At 45.7% G+C, this 17,063-nt stretch overlaps 1 protein-coding gene across 4 annotated transcripts in view; it reads left to right on the top strand.

Moving 5' to 3' along the window:
• LOC119173844 (hepatocyte growth factor receptor) overlaps window positions 1–16,794 on the top strand; it is a 98,739-nt gene extending 81,945 nt beyond the window's left edge. For all 4 annotated transcript variants that reach the window (XM_075895561.1, XM_075895559.1, XM_075895558.1 and 1 more), the window contains 8 exons: window positions 5,781–6,039; window positions 8,754–8,900; window positions 10,172–10,258; window positions 11,875–12,059; window positions 12,866–12,975; window positions 13,330–13,492; window positions 13,613–13,749; window positions 14,262–16,794. In XM_075895561.1, the coding sequence (XP_075751676.1) occupies window positions 5,781–6,039; window positions 8,754–8,900; window positions 10,172–10,258; window positions 11,875–12,059; window positions 12,866–12,975; window positions 13,330–13,492; window positions 13,613–13,749; window positions 14,262–14,469 (1,296 nt within the window). In that variant the 3' untranslated portion in view covers window positions 14,470–16,794. The remainder of the gene's footprint in view (window positions 1–5,780; window positions 6,040–8,753; window positions 8,901–10,171; window positions 10,259–11,874; window positions 12,060–12,865; window positions 12,976–13,329; window positions 13,493–13,612; window positions 13,750–14,261) is intronic.
• Window positions 16,795–17,063: the final 269 nt, after the last annotated feature.

Raw genomic sequence — 17,063 nt, 5'->3', positions numbered from 1 at the left:
TCTCGAACTGAACGCCAGGCAGCTGGCCATTCGGGTGCCGCCCAGGCTGATCTCGACCCTGATGGTGACCTTGAGAACTCGAGCGCCCCCGTGATTGGGAGCGGGCCTTGGGCCTAGAACCTCTTCTGGAACGCGACCTCCCCCTGGAGTGGGGCCGCCCTTGCTGTTCTTGAGTAGTCTGGATGCTCTGGGTCCCGTAGGCTGGAATAAGCTGCTTGTCGTTGATGTCTGGACTCGATGTGATTGATGCGTCCCTGGCTTCTGCGGCTGCTCGCGATCTTTCCCAACGTCTGCGTCTGACGACGCATGGCACTAAGAACCTGTTCTTGCACTCTTTGTCTGCCGTGGGATGGTGACCGTCACACAGCCTGCATCTTGGATTGCACTGGTGCAGGCTATCTGGGTTCTTGATCTCGCAGCCTCTGCAGATGGTTTCAGCTGGGTTCGGACAGACGTCAGACCGATGTCCCAGCTTTCCACAGACGTAACAAATATCGATGTTCTTGTGGTAAAGGGAGCACTGCAAAAGTGAAGGTCCATATCTCACGAATCTGAGCACCTTGTGTCCTTCGAATGCTATGATGATTGTACCGGTGTCCTTGATTTTCTTGGTCTACAGCGCGAGCGGGTTCTTCGCGTTCACAGTCTTTCGGGTCAAAATGTCCTGAGTATCGCTTACGGGGATCCTGTGAATCACTCCTTTACAAGTATCGTGGGGTGCCGTGGCGTACGCGCTAACCTCTAAAACTTTGCCTCCAATGTCAATTTGCTTGAACTTGAGGTATCTTGAAGCTCTCTCTTGGTCCGGAGTGCTCGCCACCATCATGTTCTGCTGCAAGTTGGAACAGATGATGTCCTGCATGGCCTCCTCCTCTTTGATGCCGGCCGCCAATACTATCGCGTCTTCCACGGCTGCAGTGCCAATTCTCGAGATATTTAATCCTCCACGTGGTCGTAGCACAATTTTGCTCAAGTCCTTGGTTAGTGGCTGCATGCGTCCAGCTCGCACGATTGTGTGCTTGGTATCATACCTACTACGACTGGTTCGAGCGTCTCCCGCAATGCCAGCTTTGGTCGAACCCTTGGCAGCAGGAACGCTAACCGTGGCTTGCTTATTCCTTGAGCGTCTCGTTTCGGCTTCCTTCCAACCCATTTCTTCCGTGCAATCCTCTAGAGAGATGTCCTCTCCATCTACTTGGTATTCCATTCTCAGTTGCAGGTTCTGGAACGCGCAGAGCGTTGCGTCACGTTGGCGCCGGGTCGGCGCATCGGCGACAATCGCCTCCTTGGTTGTTAGGCTTGAATCCCCCGGTGGCGTTGCCGTGTAAAAATGCCCCCAAAACGGTTTAAAGTTCCACTCACCAGCACAAAGGTGGTATCTGCTGAGTCCTTGAGAACTTAGGCACACGATGGAACTGAAAACTCGGCGACAAATTCGTGAATACCACAGGAAAGCATTCTTGAAAGCAGGAGCCGATCTTCGCGCGTCCGCACTGGTCGGCACCTAGAGCGTCTCTCCGCCAGACAGGAAGACGCCGGTTGTTTACTCGACGGGTCGCTTGCTGAGGTGACTCACCGCACGTGCGCGCCAGAAAGGCGCCGTGGCGTGATGACGCCGTTGAGTTGTTGATCGCGTCAGGCTGGCTCGCGGGCTGGCCTTGACACAGATTGCCTTTTTCAGAGGCAAGGACGTTCGCTGTCGACTCGCAGGCATAACAAGGTGCAGGGCGCGAAACGCACGCGTCGCATTCTATTTTCATGAAGGCTGTCTCAAGGCAACACCACCTAGACTATATTAGTCTAGGTGGTGTTGCTCAAGGTTACTTTTTTTATCCGCTAGGCTATGTATTCTGGCGCTGCAGGCAGACTGGAAATAAGGTCCCTAGATGAAACAAGGTAGCGTCACTCATTGTTCTCGAGCCGTCCTCCTCACTCTCTCGATTACTCTTCTTTTTCTCTGATATCCGCGTCTGTAATTGGTGCATTACTTGCACTTGATCTTGCAAATGGCTGGTGATGTTATTTATTATTATGCAAAAGGTTCAAAACGAGTACGCATGCGCATATGGCTCCAGCCGGATTCTCACCGTGACCAAAGACAAAATCGTAGCCAGAACATAAACTGAAGAGGAGGAGCGTTTCGGTGGGCGCTAAGTCGACCAAGATTGTTTCGCCATGTTCGTTCAATGCAACATCTGCGTTTTTCAGCAATGCTGCGTTGCCGTAAACAACAAAAAATGGTTTCGCTCTCTTCAACTTACCTCGTGCTTTCCGAGATGAAGCGCACCATGAAGTGCAACTATGAACCATTTCACGCGAATACTTTCGTGCAACTCCGTCAACGTACGTCGACGCAGATCTGCGAAGCGAGTTCACTTGTCGGTTTTTATTGAAACGCCAGGCGCGCGTCTAATGCGTGTCTAGTGCATGCCAGTTGGTACAAATACATGTGGGTATGCACGTATACAGAACAGCTGTAGGTTGTAATCAGCGCACCTTCAGAAACATTTCATTCTTGGCCAGTTCCCGCTTGAGCCGAAACGCGCTGCTTCGAGACACCTCACCAGTAGAACTCTCACTTTTCAAAAAGTTGCCAGCACCGCATCAGAATCGCTTGGCATCACGTTTGTCCAAATGGGTACATTTAAAAAGAAAAACGTCATCGCAGTGCTGCTGGACGAGTGTTCGTACCAGTCTGGTCGTAGTTTTTTTTTTCTTGCGTGTGCACAAGCCGGTTGTAATCAATCGTCACAACGTCACGCCCTGTATCCAGCAAGAAGCACGTCCACTGTGTCACAGCACGAACAAAACACAATCGGAGAAGTGGACTAGTTGGAACTGGACGAAATACCGTGGCCGTGGAACTAAAATGTACTACGCGAGACGCCATGGCTAGTGGTGTAAAGTATAGAACTGCCCAACGTTGCCGGTTGAGTAACGCACATCCCGCTTGCTCTTGTGTTGTGCCGTTTATGTTCATAAAGGTAACTGTTTATTCTACGTCTTATTTCGTTCCATTTCGTTTCATTTACATCTATTCACCGTAGCAACAGAACCCAAACATTCGCTTTTGGATGAAAGTTTTAAACCTTCTAGGGGGCGCTTCAGGCAAATAAGCGAGGAGGAAAAAGGAGGGTGTCGCTACCTTGAAAACTTGTTTCATCTAGGGACCTTAACTTGAAAACTTCACTGAATTGTGCCTATAGACCATCTTCCTGAAGGGAAACCTGATGGGGTACGAGGTAGCAGGGGTGCGCATGGCGTTATCCTGGTTGAAACGGGTGTCGACGTGGGTGCTGGAAGAATGGTTTGAAGCGAAACTCGGTGTAGCGTTCACTCTAGCAAACGTTTTTTTTTTTTTAACGGAAAGACACGGGAGTCGGGACGCGTTGAAGACGCTTGCGCTCGGCTTCCTTGGCTCGCGTCTCGTCGCTGTTACCCGCGCGCTGTCTGTACTCACGAATGCGATAGGTGTTCTCGACTCGAACCTCGCCAGTGTCGCTAGTCTTCCACTGCCGACGCTCGCGTTCGGCTTCCCTGGCTCGCGCCTCGTTGGTCGTCATTCGCGAAGGTGATCGGCTTCGCTAACCCTCGCAACGCCAACAATAGCCGGAAAAGGTACACGCACACTAGCGGGAAGCATGCCGCGATGGCGTCCCGCCCGTCGGCGCGATCGTGCGGCAAGCAGTGGCACGCTGTCCACATTGTTGCCACAGCGAGAATCTTGAAACACGCGCAGCGCGCGCACCCGCCAGCTCGCGGTTTCTTCTGGCCGACAGATGGAGAGAGGTGGCGTGGGTGAGATGATGCACACGTGATGAGTGGTGCGTGGTTCTTGAAAAGAGGAAAAAAGCACCTGATTTCTGCCTGCTTCTTGGGTGACAAGGCACAGCGCCTTATAGGGGTGGAGGGAAGAAGGGATAAAAAGAATAGTGGAAAATAGATGAAGAAGTAGGACAGGCAAGCGACAGAAGAAGAAGAAGATAGGAGAGTAGGGATCTGGCAGTAGCCGTCCATGGAGGGGGCACTACACAGCGAGAGCTTCACGGCGTCAGGAGACCGCGGAGGGCGAACCAACCGGTGGGAGCTACGCTGTCGTGGGAGATCGCGGGGGCACGACCGTCCCGCTTGAAATCCTTTGAGCGAATCGAGTATTGTGAGTGGTCGAAAAGGTGCAGCGAGGAATTTGATACGTGGCGAGCGGCGACAGGCTCGGGAGAGAGTGACGTCAACGCGTGCGCTGTGAGGGAAGGCGTGACCTACTTGACGCCACCCCAACACCTGTAGCCAGAGGAGTGCAGTGCGAGCGGCAATACGAGAGAATTTACTTGTTTAAGCGTTTATCTTTCCCGACAGAGCACATAGAAAAAATCATTGGCCGCGTATCTTCGTGCTTCGCTGAAAATTACGTCGAAAGAAGATAGTATTGTGCCTAGAGGCCCTGCGTGAGATATGTCGCCATATGGAAGTAACGGGAAAACAACTGAAGTGTTGAAAACGCAAAGCCACTGGTAGGCGGCACCACCGGGACAGTGTAATGTTATTGTATACGCTACCTATATGTAGCATATACTACCCAAAGTTAGCATATACTACCTGTATGCTACCTGAATGTATCATATAAAGTAATTCTAGTTTTAGTTGAAGCCGCTGATTTTCTTTATCAAAGTGCGGGAAACACGCGCTTTTTCATTCCTAGCACCGCACTTTCAGCACAACGTAATAAACACTGCATTTTTTTAGAATTGCTTATCTATTCGTTTTCTAAATAAAATAACACATTGACTAACTTTTGCGTACGGATGTTGCACCTTAGATATGCATAATATTTGCTTTTTGCCCCTCCGCGGTGGTCTAGTGGCTAAGGTACTCGGCTGCCGACCCGGCTGCGGCGGCTGCATTTTTGATGGAGACGAAAATGCTGTAGGCCCGTGGGCTAAGATTAGGGTACACGTTAAGGAACCCCAGGTGGTCGCAATTTCCGGAGCCCTCCACTACGGCATCTTTCATAATCATATGGTCGTTTTAGAACGTTAAGCCCCACATATCAACCAATCAATATTCGCTTTTTGATTGACAATGTTCGCAAGTATGAACGCTGCTGACATTTCAAGATAGGTGGGTGTTGAACGAGGGGTTAAAATGAAGCGTTCCACAGACAGACCAACGGAGAGACAGACAGACCAAAAAATTTAAAGACTTCGAAGATACAAGTGCCACCCACAAAACTGTGGTGGTCCTGCTGTTCATATGTACGAAAGAGTCGGGCTAGGTGGTTTTCCTGCAAGTGTTAGCACTTTGCTGATGCTAATGTAAAGGCTATGCATAATAATAATCAAAATTTAGTCATTGACCCCTACTAGAAGTTACGTTTCCCCGAGAAGTACTAAAGGAATATTCGCGTAAATTTGCCAAGAACAAGTTTTCAATCAAAAACCAGTGAGATGTACATGCGTCGGCATTTCGTCGATCTGAAACTCTGTAACGTGTTTGACGTCACAGAAACAACCAGGCGCGAAAGAATTGGGCATCTATGGAAGTTTTCAGTGGTTTGGACGGTGATGCATGTATATAGGTGCACCGACGCACTCATGTGGTATCTGCGTCCGCTGCAGTTTTTCTAAATGTTTGTAGTTCCATTGGCTCCTGGACGAGAGTTATCCCATCAATCTGCCAAAAATTAATAAGTTTTTATCTCTGTTCCTCTCTCTTCAAAAGTGATAGAGTGGTTCAGAGCACATGTGTTGTCTGAACTCTAAGCGCCCGTTTCGTTTGAACAGGTGGTGCATGCGGGACAGAGTTACCCGGTTGGTGTTGTTAAGCTGGTGGCCGCTGAGCAGCCAGGTCCTCCCATTGACGCTATCGCCGGCTCAGCGGGGGCTGCCGTGGTCGCAGTGGTGCTTGCCGGCGTGGTATCGATCGTGTGCCGCCGCCACCGCCGCCGTCAACGCGACAAAGGAGGCACCTGGCGCACCGACTGCATCGTTACCCTCGACAAGCGTCACAATAAGACTGACTCCTCGGCTGAAGCATCCAGTCGTGAGGGCACTTGTGTCTCTAGCGAGCTAGTTGTCACAGACACTTTTTTTTTCGACGGCATATCAAGCAACGAGTGTTATGCGGTAATGACACGGGGAATTGTATAGGAAGTCAGATGACGGAGAAGAGCTTCGTTTTTTATTTATTTATTTATTTATTTATTTATTTATTTATTTACTTATTTATTTATTTATTTATTTCAAGTGTTGTCGTCTCTTCTCAAGTTTATGGCTGACACACTTGTATTATTCCTGCCCCGCCGCGGTGGTCTAGTGGCTAAGGTACTCGGCTGCTGACCCGCAGGGCGCGGGTTTGAATCCCGGCTGCGGCGGCTGCATTTCCGATGGAGGCAGAAATGTTGTAGGCCCGTGTGCTCAGATTTGGGTGCACGTTAAAGAACCCCAGGTGGTCTAAATTTCCGGAGCCCTCCACTACGGCGTCTCTCATAATCATATAGTGGTTTTGGGACGTTAAACCCCATATATCAATCAATCAATCAATCAACTTGTATTATTCCTCCACAAAACGGGTTCGCTTCCACAACTAGGCCTTACGTAGCGGCAGACTTTCTTCTCAGCCTCATACATCCGAAACCCAAATGCATTTTGAGCTTCAGCCAGCATGCACATCTTGCTGTGGCAAAGCTTGCGTATACCATCCGTTATATGCAGCTCATACGATGAACGAAAAAACGGGAATTTAAAGACTCGTTTTTTTTTTTTCGTTAGACATAACATTTATGGCAACCAAGAGCCAACCGAAGGAAGGCAAGGAAAGTGTGGGAGACGTTATTTGTTTGAACTGTGATACATAAACGTGAAATCAAGTGAATGAAAAAACAACTTGTCTTATCTCCTTCTTTCGTTCATTCAAAGTGAGGGTCTCGTTCTGGCACACTTTACAACGTCTGGTTGTACGCGACGGATTATTCGTAAGCTGCCGGCTTGTAACTAGGTCACGTGCGACTCGATGCCAGCAGGTGAAAGAAGAGTGTTCGACGCTGGCTGTCGTGCCTACTGGTGGCGCTGAATAACACTCAGGTTTAAATGCGCAGATATAACCGATAATGTATACGGGAGTACTACCACTGTTGCTGTTCAGTCGGTAGAGCATCGGAAGCGTTATTCGGAGGTTGCAGCTGCGGTCCCTGTGGACGGCAAGTTCACCTTCCGTCTACTTTAATTTCTACACACTTATATTTATTTATTTATTTATTTATTTATTTATTTATTTATTTATTTATTTATTTATTTATTTATTTATTTATTTATTTATTTATTTATTACAAGTACCTACATCGCCCATTGGGCATTGTTGTAGGGGGTTACAGTAGAAAATAAAATACAAAACAGCAAAATTAAAAGCAAATAAATCGTGCATTACAGTATACAGGAGAAATCAACACTTGTAGTACAGCATTAGAACAAAAGTACAAAACAGAGGATTATACAACGAAAGCAGTGATGATACATATAAAACATCAACAACCAAGAGAAGTACAAAGCCAACGTTAAATATATGGGCTATTTCAGCAGCTCAAAATGCTGTTTCAATGGCTGTTAGGAAATTAGAATCAGAGAATATTGGTATTTTTAGAGCATTCCAGTCACTAATAGAATTTTGAAAGAAAGATTATTCAAGGACATTCAATCGACAGGTATATTCTCTAATTTTATATAAGTGATCTTTCCGTTCGGACATATAACTAGGCGTCTTTAAATACCGCTCTTTATTTAGCCCAGTCTTACCGTGATATATATTATAGAGAAATTTAAGTCTTTCAACTTTCCGTCGTCCACAAAGGGGTTCCCATCCCAAGGACTGAAGAATTCCAGAAGACCTTATTCGTAATGAGCATCACAAATTACGTCCAATATACCTTCCTCAGCTTGATTGTCTGTCGGTTGTCGTTATATTGTACATTTCATGCAACGCGAAGACTCTGTGTAAAACCGAAAAAAAAACACAGAAGGTATTTTTGTAGCGTAAATTGTCTTGTATAGTTGACGCCGGAACACTTGTTTCATGATTTCTGTGGCCTGAAAGTGCATAGAGCCTTACGAATTCAGAACACGATAGCGAAGAGCATCGAAGGCATTAAGGGCAAAGAGGTTCAATGAAAGGCATGTAATCACTTGGCAACCCCTCTCTAGAATGGAAGGAAATGCATGGGCAGAGAGAGAGAACGAACTTTTACTCTTAGCAAGCTCGGTGTACGCCTTACGTAATCTACCTTCGTATTTCAGGAACGGACACAGGAGATGCAGCCATGTCTATCTCTTGTGCCCATTCGCTCAAGTTCTATACTTATTACTTCGGGTATTGGACTGATACCCTGACTTCTCACTGTTTTTCGTTTATTATTTGATAGTCTATGGTGTCAAGTTTTTGTACGCATCCGCATACCGTACGACGTATTGTGTCTGGTACGTTGCAGTATGTGCAGATGTATAAGGGATCAGCGGGGGAAATTTCATGCATTAGCATGCCGTGTACGTGAACACTTGTCTGGAAGCTTCTTTGCGTTACTTCTATTGTGATAGTGTGCAGAGAGTTAGAGGAAGAGTTCGTCTTTCTAGCCTCTAGAAAAAGAAACTATATATAATGGAACCACTTAACCACATGCACGAATGATAGCGTCCCTGAATTTTTTTTGTCATATTCAATCCAAACGCTCAGTATTCTCATTTTTGGTGATATCTTGTTCCGTTCAGGCTATGTTCGAGAGGGCAACGCTGACGTCCAACAAGCACTGATGGAAGTACCACTGGACATCGACGCCGATACCAGAGCTATGCTTGAAAGAGAAAACTTGCTGATTCATCGAAGGATGCTTCATCTGGGCCCTATTATCGGTCAAGGTGTGTCATTGTGGAGGTGTGTTTGTCATAGGCGATGGCAGCAAGTAATCTTCAGGAGGCAAACCTGTGTTTCATAGTGGAAAGGGAGGGGCAGGAGGGCCCAGTGGGGATTCAGAGGCAGTGCTGGCGGGGCCTGAAAGAGGAAAGTGAATGAATTGCACCCCCCTGCGGACGCCCATGGTGTATGTGTAGAGCAGGGTTAATTTTTTCCGGTGCGTTTAGTGATTTCTGAAAATCATTCAGTATAAAACGCCTTTAATGCGACATAAAAAATAAGCATGAAAATCATTTGTAGTAGCTTAGAGGATGTAGCCTGTGTACTTCGAAAAATTCAGCCGGGTAATAATTCGCGTCCATTGCAGATTAACTTAATGCCTGTGTACGTGGGCTTTTTTTTTTGTCAATTTTTGGTGCCTTCGAAACTTCATACTTTCTTATATTCGTCGCGTTGCCTTTGTATTTTCTTTCTGTGTTGTGTATTCCATACATTTCTAAGTTATTTCATTACTGCTTTCCTTCCACACTTTAGTTAATTATTGTTACAGTCGCATAATATAACCTTAGTGTCGCAAATCGATGCGGGAAGAGAATAGGAGCTGTTACACGTCATTCAGTGTATGGAATGTTGTGGGGTTTTCTGAACTTTCGCTTTATTGTTGTTACTTCTTCATGTTTCGCCATAACTCTAGGGAAACATGTAGTGAAAGAATGTGTTCAGCACACACCGACGGAGGACTTACAGTTTATGGTTGCTGCCTAGAAATACTGTACGACTGATTGCCATTACATTACTAACTGATACACCGCAACGTGTTTATGCAAGCAGGCATGCTGGCATAAGGTAAAACATGGAATCCCTCGTGCTCTCTATGTTGTTATGCTCAGCAATGCGCGTAGAGTCCAGGGAGGATTTCGTGCTGACAAGTTGTCCATGTGTATAAATACTATAGCGTTTGTTTCAAAGTGAAAACATGTGAAAACTGTTGAGAACTAATAGTGAAGCAATAGTTTACGAGCATAAACTTCGCAAAAGAAAGTAATTCGTTGTTTCCCGTAAATTTAAAATATCACAATTTGAACAAATGTAATAGCACTGGGCGAAAAGGCACGTTCCTTCTGGGAAAATTGGGGCAGCACACACGCTAAAGCCAAAAGACGCGGCAGAAGCTGATTTTGATATTGCACGTAAACTCCTTTTTTTTTTAATATCAGTGAAGCGTTTAAAATTATTCACTGTTGAAAGCGCATGCAAACTTTCTGTCCTCCAAAAGGTCACTTTGGCTGCGTCTACCTTGGCACTATGAATCTGGAAGGCAAAGGTCAAGTTCAACCTGTCGCCGTGAAAACGCTGCATAACGGTAAGCAAACTGCTATTATTACATTGCCACAATCCTTCCTGAATTTTCATTATCACCCTGTTGCGCTGTCAGTAATTCTCTGCGCAAACTGCGCCTGCAGCGTTTGAGAAGTTTCAAGACTCTAATTGATCATTTTGTTAATATAGCACCCACTTCGTGAACATTAGAGATTATTCTAGAACCTACGGGGCTGCTAGCGATAACGCTAGAATATTTGGCGGCGCGTGTATAAGTGCCGATGCGCTTCGCCACTTGTCAGCTGACCGACGGCCGATTCTCTGTTCGCCGCTATCAGTGCTGTGCGTATCGCTGTATCCTGACTTTTCGTTGGCTGGTCACAGGTACGACCGAATAAACAGTTTCATCTTCCACCCACTGTCTGCTTCCTTCGTTGACGTCACAATCTCGTGACAATATATTGTCTTGCATGATTGATTGATATGTGGGGTTTATAATGTCTAAAAACCACCATATGATTATGAGAGACGCCGTAGTGGAGGGCTCCGGAGATTTCGACCACCTGGGGTTCTTTAACGTGCACCCAAATCTGAACACACGGGCCTACAACATTTCCGCCTCCCTCGGAAATGCAGACGCCGCAGCCGGGAATCGATCCCGCGACCTGCGGGTCAGCAGCCGAGTATCTTAGCCACTAGAACACCGCGGCGGGGCATATTGTCGTACATATTGGTAGTGCTTTGAATGGGCACATCCACCAAACACATCTTAAATACCACTGTCATATGTAGTGGCCAAAAAACTACATTTGTTTTGTAATATATTTTGGTACGTTTGGTGTCTATGGTAAAGTACTGCGCACAGGTGCATTCATAACGAACGTTTGTTAACTGATATGCGATTATAAATGCATCTAGATCGCCCATTTTTGAAACGATGACGTGTATATTGTCGATAACCTCCGTCAGAGAAACCGTTCAACTCAAAAGATACGTCTGCATGAAGATTGCGATGATTATAGGAAAAACCTAGGTGTGTAGCCAACTTCCTAGTAGCTATTCCACGTTGTGCTTCTGTCTGAATTGTATTCTCTCGTCCTGTGCCGTCACTCGCAAGGGCTGAGTGAAACGTATCAAGTTTTCTAAACGAATTTCACATCCATTTCAACAGGCTTAAACTTCCAGCGTTTCGCTAAAAGGTAAAGGTAAACTTCAGCATCTTCTTTCTACTTAGAAGCGTCACTTTGAAAATTTTAGTGTCTTTCTTTCCAGATATGTGCTTTGCGCTGCCATTCGACTCTTTGGTGAGTCAAGTGCAGAGCCTGAATTTTTTTTTTAAATATAGTAATTCGCGAACGCAGCAATTATCTCTTCTACATTTGTTGTTATTTCTTTTGTTGTCTACCACCCTGTAACGGCCCCACTGGGGCTAACAGTATCGATAAATAAAAAAATGTATAAGGATGCGGCACTGGTCATTTGTAGATACTCACTTCGTTCATTCAGTGCAGGAGGCGGTCCACCATTTTTCCCTGCGGCTCACATAAACTCTGTTCGTTGACAAATTCTTGTTTTTTTTTATTCAACAAAAGCAGAAAGTATATAAATGCAATATTTCCATTTCGGCTGAACGTAATACTGTCTTATACCATGCTGCAGGCTCTCGCGGTGGTGAGGTTGACAGCATGGCGTTCCTGGAAGAAGCACTCATCATGAAAGACTTTCACCACGTGAATGTGCTGCCACTCATCGGGTTAAGCATCGACGAGACCGACGGCCTCATGGTCATAATACCCTACATGAAGTACGGCGACCTGTTGTCCTACATACGTGACGAGAGAAATGTAAGGCTGTTGCGATGCTTGAGGACCATTTCGCTGTAGTTACTGCGCGTAAGAACTACGGGAATCTTCGCAGCGCATTTTGTAGAATATAACTTCATAGAAGAATACTGCTGCAAACCATGACGTTGCGATTCCTAGAGGACAGATTTGAGTAATACTTGAGCTTGTGACGTCTCAAGAGAACTGGAAATGATCGAATTGGCTAGCACTGATTGCGACTTTAAGAACCTTGACTTAACGTAAGTTGGAAGAAGGGCGACACCACTTGTCTTGCCTGTGTTTTTCATTCTTGGGGGCTTCTTCAGTCGTGTTTGTCATTCAGTCAGAATACTTAAGACCATTAATTCTGACACCATGAGTTCTTGTGGAGTACCATATCTTTCAAGCAATCAAAATTCTTAGCGAAACAATGGGAGCTTTTATGTACGCAAAATTGTTGCAAACTGTTGCCAACGATACGCTTAATGGCGCACGGCTTGGCCGAAGAGTAATGATGTTACTGGTGTGATATTTCAATGATAATGTTAAAACTAAACCTTCAATGGTCGTGGATAGCTAGAGGCCTAAAACTATTTTACTCCAGCGTGCATGCTTTAACCTAGAAGATTTGCAGCACATTACCCTTGCAGTGCAGTAGAGATTGTCGATTTCATGCTGCAAAAAGGATGTGCTAGAGTGAGCAACAATCGCGAGTATACATACTTGCGTGCCCTTGAGTGAAGGGATTTGTGAGAAAGCGTACCTTGACGCCTCGAGTTATACATGGAACATATCATCAGCCCGTATATTCACTTTTGCCATTCTAGACACCAACAGTCAAACAACTGATAACGTTTGGAGTCCACGTGGCCGAAGGCATGAAGTACTTGGCTGAAACAAAGTTTGTGCACAGGGACCTCGCGGCTCGGAACTGCATGTGAGTAAGAATATCAAACGGCACCACCAAATCAATATTTAGCCAATGCAACGCAAAAATTGGGCAAGCAAACACGTTGAAGATGCAAAGCAAAAAAAAAAGGCAACCAATAACATTGAACTGCGAAGCAATTGTCGTTCTCCTACCCATTTCGTTCTTCTTCTTGTACAGTCTTCGAAAAATTGCTCAGAGCAATGAGTACACTTGTTAGGTTTGGCTTTGTTTATGCAAGACAAGTTCAGCACTAAATTGCATCGGGGGGCCAGAGCAATGTTAGACTGAGTTCAGTTTTATCGTAGCATTTTACCTGTAACGGCTAAAGCAACTTGCTTTTCATTAATGTCCTAATTACAGGCTGAGTGAAGATTTTATTGTTCGGGTCGCCGACTTTGGCCTCTCTCGCGACGTTTACGAGAAGGACTACTACAGCGGTGACAACAAGAAGACTAAGCTGCCTGTCAAGTGGATGGCACCAGAGAGCTTGGAGAAAGGAATCTACAATCACAAGACTGACGTGGTGAGTGCGAAGTTCGTACAAGAGAAACGCGTACAGCGTTTCCGATGGCTTGAACCCTATCTCGAAAAAGCAGTACACACCAAGGTAACCAACGTGCCTTGCGGCCTTTCTGTTTCGCAGTGGTCGTACGGCGTGCTCTTGTGGGAACTGATAACCCGTGGAGTGACGCCGTATCCTGAAGTGGACAACTGGGACATCGTAGATTTTCTCAAGCAAGGACGTCGGATGAAACAACCAAGCTTCTGCCCTGACGAAATGTAAACTCGCTCACTTTCCCTCCACAGTAATCTAACAATGGCACAGCTGATAGAAAACAATAGAAACGAATAATTGTTGCCTTCCACCAATCACGCCGTTTAACTGCAGTCGTCAGGTCGGTGTCTCGATTCCAGCGTCACCACTGCCCGTTGCCTCTATACGCCGTGGCCACTCAGGGCGCTGATAATGTGTCATTTTCAACAATCAAGGAGTTAACGATCAATAAGAAAAAATAATTCGTGGTATTTGAAAGTCTAAACACTCTGAAGTGAGGGGGAACGATGCATGGGAATATGATTCAGCTTAGCCACCCAACTCGCTTGAATCAGTACGGTGTGGCACCTCCCTGAAAAACAGCATGGCAATCGACGCACCTTATCAGTGCCTTACTCAGCCGACACATGGTCATCAAGTTACTGTTATGAATGTGATGTCGTTTCGAAAAAAAAGACTTTCCAGAACTGCTTATCTATACTGTTGCGTTATTTTTTTTGTGTGTGTGTATATCCAGGTATGCCATTATGCTCAAGTGCTGGCACGACGACCCCAAAAAGCGACCTTCGTTCGCGAAGCTCGTCACCGACATTACCAATATTCTTGCAAGCCTCGAGAAGAAGCAGAGGAATAAGCGACTCGGTTTGAATGTCACCTATATCAACTGCCCGCCTCCCGATCCCACCGGTGAGGCCGGGCCATCTACAGAATCTCACCCTGTATAAGCCTCATCACATGAGGTCGAGGACATCTTCCACGATTTTCGCACGCTTATGATGCTCGAAGGCATACCAAAAGGTCGCGGGATCGAATCTCGGCCGCGGTGGCTGCATATCAATGGAAGAGGAGCGCTAGAGGATCCTGTGTTTAAGTTTTGGGGTGTGTTAAAGAACCCCAGGACGCTGAAATTTCCGGAGCCCTCCACTACGACGTCCCTCACAATCATATCATAACTTTGCGAAGCAAAACTCTTGACAGTTCTCGTTAACACTAAGTATAGGTTCTTTCCACCTCACATTTGTGTGGGATACACCGCTCATCTTCAAACGAGAAAGCTGTAGGCACACATTATCGAATGAGAATTCAAAATATTCTAATGTTGAGATCACACGTGGCACTATACACACGTTTGCGGTCAGCAGAATGCGATATTCAATGGTACCTGCTGTCTGAACACTCCTTTCTGCGGCAAGAAACTAACCTCCCAGTTGAACAGTAAACGTTAACCTTATTGTGAAGTTGACACGTGAATTGGTGTCAACCTACGTGGCATGGCCAAAACAATTCACGCGTTATAGCATTATCTACGCATCACCAAAACTAAGCATTGTTCTACTTCTCAGTGTTTGCGCGGAAGAAAACCAGCGAAGTGATACTTTTAAGTTGATGGTTCTTCTTATGCTGTACTACATTTCTGAGTCGTTAACTCGTACCATATGTGGTTTCTATTCGGGACACGGTTGAAATACTTGGTCTTGGCACCGTGCGTACGATTGCCGCTTCATCTCTCAGGCACAGTAATCCAAGCTTTCAGCAAAGTCTGAACCATAAAAGCACTTACGGCTTAACAGTACTCATGGATTCATTGAAACAATCACTCGATCTCCATAGTGAATTTCATCTACATTCACAATTTCATATGCACTTTCAAAAAAAAAATTACATCATCTTCCACTGAAAGGAACGATGGGGGATGTGAAGCAGCGCTGGTGTTCACTTGTGTTTCCACCTGTATATTTCCGTGTGTGTTTCATTGGTGTGTGAAGTTGTGTATATGTTGTGTACCGCTTACATCACCCCCTCCCATTATTTTTTTATACCGTGTGTGTACCGCAAAGTGTACACCCAGTGCTGCTATGCAGGAAAGTGCTATGGAGCAAGTATAAGCGCAGCGAGAAGGGAAGTGAAACGGAGGCAGCGTTTGGCCACCTCTTCCACCCCATCTCTTCCCAACGAGAAGAGGGCCCTCCCACCTCCTCTTCCTCACGTGAGGAAAGGGGGAAAGCTGGCGCTTGCGCAGTAAAATTGGGGACGCCACACACCGGATGAAACTCTGTCATAAGCTACTTGAACTCTGTCATAAGCTACTCTGTCATAGCTATCATAAGCTACATCTTTATTTCCAACTAGTATTTACTACCGTAGTTCGCTGCACTTGATTTTTTTTCAGCTTAGTATAATCTTTGCAACCAGGTTTTGTACAAAGTGTTTTTCATCAGTGTGAACGTACTGCAATTAATATTCTCATTCGTGTCGCAGTGTTATATACTTCATAAAACCATACATGCGCGACAATATTGTCACACTCTTCGAGTTGTTTAAAGCTCCAACCTTAAGTTTAAGAGAATATATACATCGCCAATGCAAATCAATCACTTTAATACAAATTGTGATGATTATTTAATTTAACGCACCACTAATCCAAATCTCCCGTCCCGGTATAAGCCATCGCTCAACCTTTCGCGGGCTTTTAAGTTGTCTAACACAACTGGAAGTAGCATATGCAGGAATCCTGCTTTGTTAAGTGCTTAGTTAACCATGCCATTTCCACAAGGTTTGGAAGTACTGTATTCATTTCTAAAGGTGCGGTGCCATTGCATTTTTCCGCTGTCACTGTATTAAAATTGTACAAGTTTGAGACATTCTCCTGTTGCTTCTCTTCTATGTTCTATGTTTTGTTATTTCCGCATCCATGCTTTGAGTCACAGCATGTCTTCGTTTATGACGTGCACCTAATTGCCTTGTGATCTTTCTTCTTTTTTTCTTTCTTTCTGTGTTTGCGTAAGCATGCGCGCTGGCTGAGTACTTATTTGCATGTCATGAAACGTGCGTTTTTAAACTCCCATTACACAGATCGTAAGTTCAAGTCGGTTGACTTCAAGTTCAGTCCCCCGAGTGCTACATATGTGTGCGCGCGCATATTTGTTCATTTGTCAATTTCCCTCGGTTCCCTTTACAATCGAATATTGTGGGAAACTCCTTCTGAATCAGCTAGTGTTTTTACAGCATCGTCAAATAAATTGACGTGTCAGCCGTTTCGTATAAGAGTGCTTGAAAAGTTTTTTTTTGTCTTTTAGGAGCTTGATCACCAAGCTTGTACGCTAAAGAGGCGCAGCTGTGCAATGTGCCCACTGTGCAATGTACCCACTGCGAGGCACCCACTATGTTACGATGCCATGGTGCTGACGATAAGCGATGCATTCAGTACACACCTGGAAGGCATTATGTGCACTCTTCTCTTTCCTTTCTCTATCTCTCATCTTTATGCCCCCTTCCTATTCCCGCAGCGTAGGGTAGCGAACCGGGCATGTGCCTGGTT

The sequence above is a fragment of the Rhipicephalus microplus genome, chromosome 5, assembly GCF_043290135.1.
Source record: "Rhipicephalus microplus isolate Deutch F79 chromosome 5, USDA_Rmic, whole genome shotgun sequence".
Taxonomy (NCBI): domain Eukaryota; kingdom Metazoa; phylum Arthropoda; class Arachnida; order Ixodida; family Ixodidae; genus Rhipicephalus; species Rhipicephalus microplus.
Note: the sequence above shows the minus strand (reverse complement) of the source record. Positions and strands in the feature narration are given on the sequence as shown.